Genomic DNA, 7537 nt, shown 5'->3' with positions numbered 1-7537 from the left:
ATACCCCAAAGCCAAAAATGCGAATTATGTTAGGGAAGAGAACTGGAGTATGGATTTCGAATTACTCACCACTTTGTTCAATTAAAATTGAAGAGGATGGTCTGGGCTTTACGTGACTACAAACGGCTTGTCAATCGGTGCTCCGGATCAAAAGTTACGGAGGATTGAAGTTTATGGAGTTAGGGTTTGTGTTATTCTTCCTCACTCTCTTCTCATTTCAGCATGGAACACAATGAAAGTGGGATGAAAGATGCTTAAATGGCTTTAGTTGAAGCCTTATATAGGTGGGCTTGGGTCCACTTGGGCCCGGTTCACTCGATTTAGCCCGTTGGCCCAAATTTAGGTCAAAACCTTTAAGATTAGTGTTTAATTCGTGTTCTAATTATTTTTACCTCATCAAATAATAAATTTTAATTTCTTTACCCTTGTCACTCATAATTAATTGTCTCACTCACACACTACTAGAAAACTAGTTATTACAGACGGATATTTCCGACGGATTTTATCCCACGAAAATACAGACAGAATTTCAGAGGGATTTTTTTGTCGAAAAACAAAAACAATGAATTAGCATAAATTACAGACAAAAAATAAAATTCGTCGATAATTCTGTCGGTAAAATTAATTTTTTTCGTGGGAAATGATTACAGACAAAAAATCCGTCTATAATTAAATAGACGAAACGCGGTATTCTATTAAATTATTATTGACGAAAAATCCGTCTGTAATTTAAAATTTTTCGTCGGAAATATTGAATTAAGACCAAATGAAACACGAGCTTCTTCCAGCTTCTTCTAAATGAAACACGGCTTCTTCTTCTTCTCTCCGTAGCACAAGCTACTTCTTCTCTCCGTGGCTGCTACTTCTGCTTCTTCCACCGCTGCCGCCATTGCGTCGCACAATCTCTCTCTGTCATCCCTTGCGTCGCACGAGATCCCTCCGCCGCTGCTCTTGTCGCATCTACTCCCATCGTCGCAGAGCTCTCTCTGCCGCCGCTCTCATCGCATCTGCTCCCTCTGGCTCCTCTTCCATTTAATCTCAACTCGTTCTCTCAGTTCTTCTTGTAACCATATTAAATTTTAGGTATATATATATATATCCTGATTTTGTGATTCTGTTCTTCGTGATAAATTTTAGGGCTCAATTTTTCTGTGCCAAATTTAGGTTTATCATACTCTACTTTTGTGCTTTGTTTGAATCTGCAGGTTTACTCTAATTTTGATGAATTATTTTCTGCAATTGAAGCTTTTTTGACTTAAAATTCATGGTAGGCCATTGCTTTCTATAGTTTTTAACTTTCATAGTTTGATATTGATTTTGATGACGTTGGCTCATGGCAAACTAATGTCCAGAGAGCAGCAACTGGAAGGAGACTATCGAGAGCTTCACTCGCGATTGAGGACTCACTTGAAAATTATAGCATTTTATGGTGGAGAGATGAGAGAAAAAGCCCATATTCAACAGAAGTTTAAGACCTTGGTTAGGCATTTGAGTAGTGTCCTACATGACCATTGGTGGTTTGTCATGATTCAGGACTTTTTATTGAAGTATCTTGGTGCTACAGTTGCTATTATTCTGATAATTGAGCCTTTCTTTTCTGGCCATCTAAGGTCTGACAGTTCAACTTTAGGGGTGCAGAGATGCTAAGCAATCTAAGATATCATACTAGTGTTATTGTTTCCCTATTTCAGTCACTGGAAACTCTTTTTATTAGTGCAAAACGGCTCAATCGACTCAGGTATATTAAATCTATCATTTATCCTTTTTTGAAGTTGATATCGGTTTTTATTCTTGGTATGTAGGCATATGTTATATACAAATCCTTGCAAAGTTCAAGCCTATATATTCTAAGTAAACTATATATTTTATAGTGGTTATGCTTATCGCATTCATGAGTTAATGGCTGCATCAAGGGAGCTAAGCCTGGAGAATGAGAAATCTTCACTCCAAAGCAGAGGAAGTAGAAGTTTCATAAGTGAAGCTAACTACATTGAATTCTCTGGTGTCAAGGCAAGTGATTTCAATGAACCATCTATACACCTGAACTTGTCATTATGATTTTGTTATTATTTTGATATTGATGCTGCTCCCAAAATTCAGGTTGTAACTCCCACTGGTAATGTCTTAGTGGATGACTTGACTCTTAGGGTTGAGTCATCTTCTGTATTCATCAGTAGTTTTGTATCAATCTATCTGTCTTATTTTAATGTTTCTTTTAAAAAGGAGAATCAGATTCACTTAGAAAGTTCCCTTCTAAATCTTGTCCTTTAAGATACGGAACTACAAAAATTCAAGAAGATGCCCTCACTCTGTTTCAAGCTGCATTACGTGAATATATGCTAATTAAATCCTACTTACATATCATTCACAGTTTTATATATATGACAAAGAAAACCATGATTATTTAGTTATTTACTCACATTAAAGCCCTATTATAATATTTAACTTATATCCATCTTATTTCTATAAAAGAAAATTAAAAATGCATATCTTGGCATTTATCTACATCCATATTAGTAACGGTATTTAATATGAAATATAATTTGCTGTACGCCTAATAGCTTGGTCTATATACATGTATGATAATAACATTTTTGTGTATTACATGTGAATTTATTATGTTCTGTGACTTGTATACTGAACAAACAAAAGGATCCAATAGAAAGTGCTTAAAAAAACAACTAAATGTTTGCACTCTTCCTCCTTTTAGGATTTATTATTTTAGGCTACGAAGCTATATCTATCAATCTTTCTGTGCCAAATAATGATAAAATCTTAATTTGTGATGATGAAAAATAACTAAAAAAAAAGTGTTGGTGAAAGCTATTTTAATTTATTTTTCAAAAAATATACTGTGTAAAAACATTGAAAACTTCAAAACTTTAAATTTTCAATACAATTTTTTCTTATTTGGCACTTTAATAAGTGCCCTGAGACTAGAACACATGTCATTTGTTGAGAGAACAAATAGCTAGTATCATCTATTTTGCTGGTTATTAAAATTTGAACTATAGTTCCTTCTTTTATTTTTTCTTGACTTGATTATTCGGCAGCTTTCATTTTAGATAATTGAAACAGCGTAGGATGAGACGGAGAGTCTTGCAAACTTCCTTGTGTACCATTTTTCTGTCATAGTGATTTATCTTTTTACCATCTTTTCTTTATTTTTCAGTTGTTATGTAACTCATCTATTTTTTAATTCACATTACTTAGGTACTGTCTCTATTACCAGCATATGAAGGAAAATCAGTTTTAGAGGGAAACAAGCATGTATTAATTATGAATTATTTGTTCTTCTACATTGATTCTACTCTAATTCGATAGGTGTTATATGCTTAGCAGGTAGTGAAAATTGTTCAGGATTAATTTCCTATGAATTACAGCAAAATTATCCTGAAGGAGATACGGAAATTAAGAATTCAGAGGCTTGTTTGCATGAACAGGTTTGTCAAACAAGCATACATCATAATCTTGTTTAGTTCTCATTTTAGTCAGTTTCCTTAATGGAGTAACCTAGTAATGCTATGTTTATGCATTAAGTTGGCACCATCCTGTCCAAAAATAAAAGATGGTATTGTGTAACACCACCTATAATGGATTTCATAGACAAACATGGTAGAAAGGATCTCTTACTGTTTATTCTATTAAGCATGATATGCATTTATAATGTGTGGAAGATAGATTACTGACCTGCTAACAGCTCTTAAAGTGAGAGCTTAGACCTCAATTTGTTAGAGAACCTTGTTGAGTTTGTGAAAAAGTTAGGTATTCTTTGCAAGTGTTACAGTAGTTACTTGGTAGTATTCTACCTTTATGTGTATTAGTGATCATGTTTATGTCCATGGCTTTTGTTCTCTACTTCAAATGCTTTTGAGCGGAAAAGCAGACCCTGTAATCAATCTTCCTTCATGCAGGATCCATTGTGTAATTTATCCAGGAAAGTAGATAGCTCGCCCAAAGAATCCTCCCTTGAGTCACCTGCAGGTACTGTAGCATACTGGTTTCAGCATGTTATTTTCCTATTTTCTCTATTATTTTTCTTCAAAGATAATAATTGGGATAAGTTTTTTATTCAGGAAGTGAACACAGAACAACAGAGTGAACCATATAGAGATTTACCTGCAAAAGATCTTAGGCCTCTTTCTAGTACACCCAGTTTGAAAGCAGTTGAGAAGAAAAAGACTCCGGGAAATAACCTTAAGGTATGCTTTGCCACACCATCTTAATTGTTGTTTATCTGGTTTGAGAATGAGGAAATTCAATTGTGAACAACCTTCAAATCACAGCACCAAAAAGAATAAACAAATAAGAACTAAACCTCCAAATCAGTCATAATCCTGCAAAGCTGGGATCTAGGATGAGTAATGTTCTGCACTCCAATAATGAAAAGAATAGAAGTTAATAACACATTCAACTTGTAGGTTGTAATTTAAATGAGAGAATTAAAATCTAAAACTGTGTCCTTAAGTTCTAGGAAGAGTCTGTTACTGTTAGTATTAAACATTTCTGCAGAACATCATGACCTTGTCTCTGTACTTTCTAATGCAGTGGTCACTCTAAAGTCTCTTATGGATACCTTGAAGAAAATCCCTCCTAATTTGGGGGGGGGGGGGGGGGGGGGTTGGATCCTTGTGAATTTATCTTTCAATGGTCACACTCAGTTGCTTCCTTCTCCTGAATTTATTGTTAAGAGATTAACCTGCTATCATTTCAGAACATTGTCAAGCATGGGTTTGGAAGGTGAACTTTCTGGAGATATCGGATCACTATCCGAATTGGAGACTTTGTAAGTATTTTGTTTTCATTGCTTGTATACATTTCATTTCAGTGTTTTCTTGCTAGCAGTTTGTGTGCAGTTTCCACTCTATTTGAATCTGTATTTTTTTTCCAACTAGGGATCTTTCTTACAACAAGGACTTGACTATCAACCTTGTAAGATAGTACTGGTTGTTCAATTAGTATCACAAATATCAATTGATTTTGATGAAACAATTCTTAACAAAGATAGATGGTTTCTCATTTATCTTCAGAATTCTTGTTGGCTGTAGTTTCAATGGTCCTATTCCAGATGAAATCGGATTTCTGAAGGAGCTTCACTTTATGTAAGGATTGTCAACTTTGTTATCTGGTGAAAGTATCTAGAAATGTATTCTGGTTGGTCTGACTGAAAAGTCACTGAATGGTTGCTTCATGTTTAAGAAACTTGTTTATATTTTCTATCAGAGGCCTTTTCCTTAGTATCTTTATCTTTTGTAACTTAATGATTTCTTGGATCATGGTCTAAATCAGTTACTTTGAATTGCAGATCCTTAAATTCCAATAGCTTCACTGGGAGAATTTCACATTCTATTGGTAATCTATTGAACCTATATTGGTTAGATTTAGCTGACAATGAGCTTCAAGGACCTATACCAATTTCTAGTGGCAGTGTACCTGGTCTTGATAAGTTGCACCATGCCAAACATTTGTGAGTCAACTTTTTTATTTTCTGCAATACATGGCTTACTACTTTTATGTAGAAAAATCCATCTAATACATGTTACTTGCAGTCATCTTGGGAAGAATAATCTCTCAGGCAATATTCCTCCTCAACTTTTTAGCTCGGAAATGGCTCTGATTCATCTGTAAGAATTCTTCTAATTTTTTTTTTCATATAGTGTCTCCCTTTGGGATCCAATTCTTCAGTGATTAATTTTAGGTGTTGCAAAAATTGTTTAGCCACCATAGCCGCTGTAGGCATAGGCACCATAGACTCTCATATAAATTCAAATTTTTCAGGTATCATGATTGGTAAGATATATACCACTATTTCAGCACATGGATGATCTGGTCTTAGAGAACATTTGTGACCGTGTGAGAAAAGCTGGGATGATGAAGAAGAAGCAGCAGCAGCAGAAAATTGTTCAAATGAGTTAGGAAATTGAATAAGAGTTGCTTGCAACATAGTTCTTTTAATTTACTAGTATGAGAAAAATTATTTAGAGCCCTTTGGATACCCATTAACAACTTTTAATTTACTCAATACACTTTGTTGATGTATGTTTGTTACTTATTATTATAGTTGATGTATCAATACACTTTCTTTATATTTTGAATTATATTGACTTGCTTGTTTATAGTACTTTTCTTTTAGTTTGATAATACGATGAATTTGTTTATTTTTTGAAATATTATAAATATTTGAATACAAATTAGATAAAAATTGTTATTAAATTTATATTTATTTTGTATGAAAACAAATTTATTTTGTAATTGGAAAAATAAAAAAACTCTATTTTACCTTACTGACGGATTTACAGACAGAAAATTTGTCAGAAAATTTGTCTGTAATTACAGACGAAAAATCCGTTGGAAAATCTGTCTGTAATTACAGACAAAAAATCCGTCTAAAAATCCGTCTGTAATTACAGACGGAAAATCTGTCGAAAAATTCGTCTGTAATTATCCGTCAGAAAATTCGTCGTCTTCGGGAAATGGATGGAGAATTTACAGAGGAAAAATCCGTCGGTAACTGGTAAAAATCCGTCTGTAATTTTTCGACGGAAAAAAAATCCGTCGGTAAATAATTTCCGACGAGGCTTTTACAGAGGGACAAAATCCGTCGGTAATTTTGTCGGTAACCAAAAATCCGTCTATAATAAAGACTAAATCTGTCTGTAAATCTATCTGTATTAATCCATTTTCTAGTTGTGACAGTACCGGACAGATTTAAGCCGGTATAGCTGGCAACAATACCAGTACACATTTTTACGTATTTTTTCGTAAAAAAGTACATTTTTTCACTCAAAAAATCCTCCGAATCCAAATATCACATTTAAATTTGAAAATTACGATTCTAAATTTTTCCACCCCCGTCGGCCCATATTTAATTAATTATTTATTTAATTTTTGTTTAATCAGAGTTTTACATTCTACCCACCTAATTAGAAATTTTGCCCTCAAAATTTAGTTGCCTCAAATTCGTCTTCAAGCCACGATGCATTTTTGTTGTTCTTAGAATTTGTCGAGAATCTGCGACTAAGTTGATAGTTCTCTCTCCCATATCATGCAATCGAAACTAGCTCCATTTCCGGCACCAAGTCTAGCTCAAGTTCACTCTCCGTCGCCATACGGATTGTGTCTGAACCTTATTTGTCATTTAATCAATTTAATTCCTTTGCATTCCTCTACACTACACTTCATCAATACTTAATTCAACTACTCTTGCACCACTCGTTCTACCTTCCTTCAGCATTAATTCAAACACCAATCTACATTCCTCATTCTTACTTACAACGTCATAACTTAAACCGAACTCAAGCCTACGGCATACTCATCCGTTTCACTCTTAGCTTTCTCTAGGTCTTTCTCAATAGCTAATCCATTATCATATTCACCTCACTTTTATGAAACCTTCCCTAAGACTAAAGTTCACCACCCTTCACGAGTTTTCTCAATTTGACCTCAATACAACATCAACGTTTTAATTCAACGTTTTTCAAATTCATCTTCCAAACCCAATAATTTATCCATTACAATCTAAGCACAAATCCAATTA

The 7537-nt window shown here is 34.1% G+C and overlaps 1 protein-coding gene across 5 annotated transcripts; it reads left to right on the top strand.

Annotated features, from left to right (window-relative positions):
• Positions 1-758: 758 nt before the first annotated feature.
• Positions 759-6056, top strand: LOC107623765 (leucine-rich repeat receptor protein kinase HPCA1). Of its 5 annotated transcripts, XM_088508589.1 has the most exons (12): positions 759-1083; positions 1206-1267; positions 1353-1738; positions 1872-2010; positions 3343-3443; positions 3915-3984; positions 4077-4202; positions 4715-4786; positions 5031-5102; positions 5306-5467; positions 5550-5624; positions 5779-6056. In XM_088508589.1, the coding sequence occupies exons 8-12, from the start codon at positions 4728-4730 to the stop codon at positions 5792-5794; spliced, it is 384 nt and encodes a 127-aa protein (XP_088364715.1). In that variant the 5' UTR covers positions 759-1083; positions 1206-1267; positions 1353-1738; positions 1872-2010; positions 3343-3443; positions 3915-3984; positions 4077-4202; positions 4715-4727; the 3' UTR covers positions 5795-6056. The 5 variants fall into 5 exon arrangements, with proteins under 5 accessions (XP_088364715.1, XP_088364726.1, XP_088364722.1 ...); XM_088508600.1 differs by lacking the exon at positions 5031-5102 and having other exon boundaries at positions 1360-1738; XM_088508596.1 differs by lacking the exon at positions 5031-5102 and having other exon boundaries at positions 787-1083.
• Positions 6057-7537: the final 1481 nt, after the last annotated feature.

This window comes from Arachis ipaensis, chromosome B10, assembly GCF_059453495.1.
Source record: "Arachis ipaensis isolate K30076 ecotype BB chromosome B10, ASM5945349v1, whole genome shotgun sequence".
In the NCBI taxonomy this organism is placed as follows: Eukaryota; Viridiplantae; Streptophyta; class Magnoliopsida; order Fabales; family Fabaceae; genus Arachis; species Arachis ipaensis.
This window is presented reverse-complemented; position numbering and strand designations above follow the sequence as displayed.

Coding starts and splice junctions, on each gene's coding strand:
- LOC107623765 (XM_088508585.1), top strand. CDS start 4,434: ATGAGAGAATTAAAATCTAAAACTGTGTCCTTAAGTTCTAGGAAGAGT. Junction 4,787..5,030: donor CTATCCGAATTGGAGACTTT/GTAAGTATTTTG, acceptor ATTTATCTTCAG/AATTCTTGTTGGCTGTAGTT. Junction 5,468..5,549: donor TTGCACCATGCCAAACATTT/GTGAGTCAACTT, acceptor TGTTACTTGCAG/TCATCTTGGGAAGAATAATC.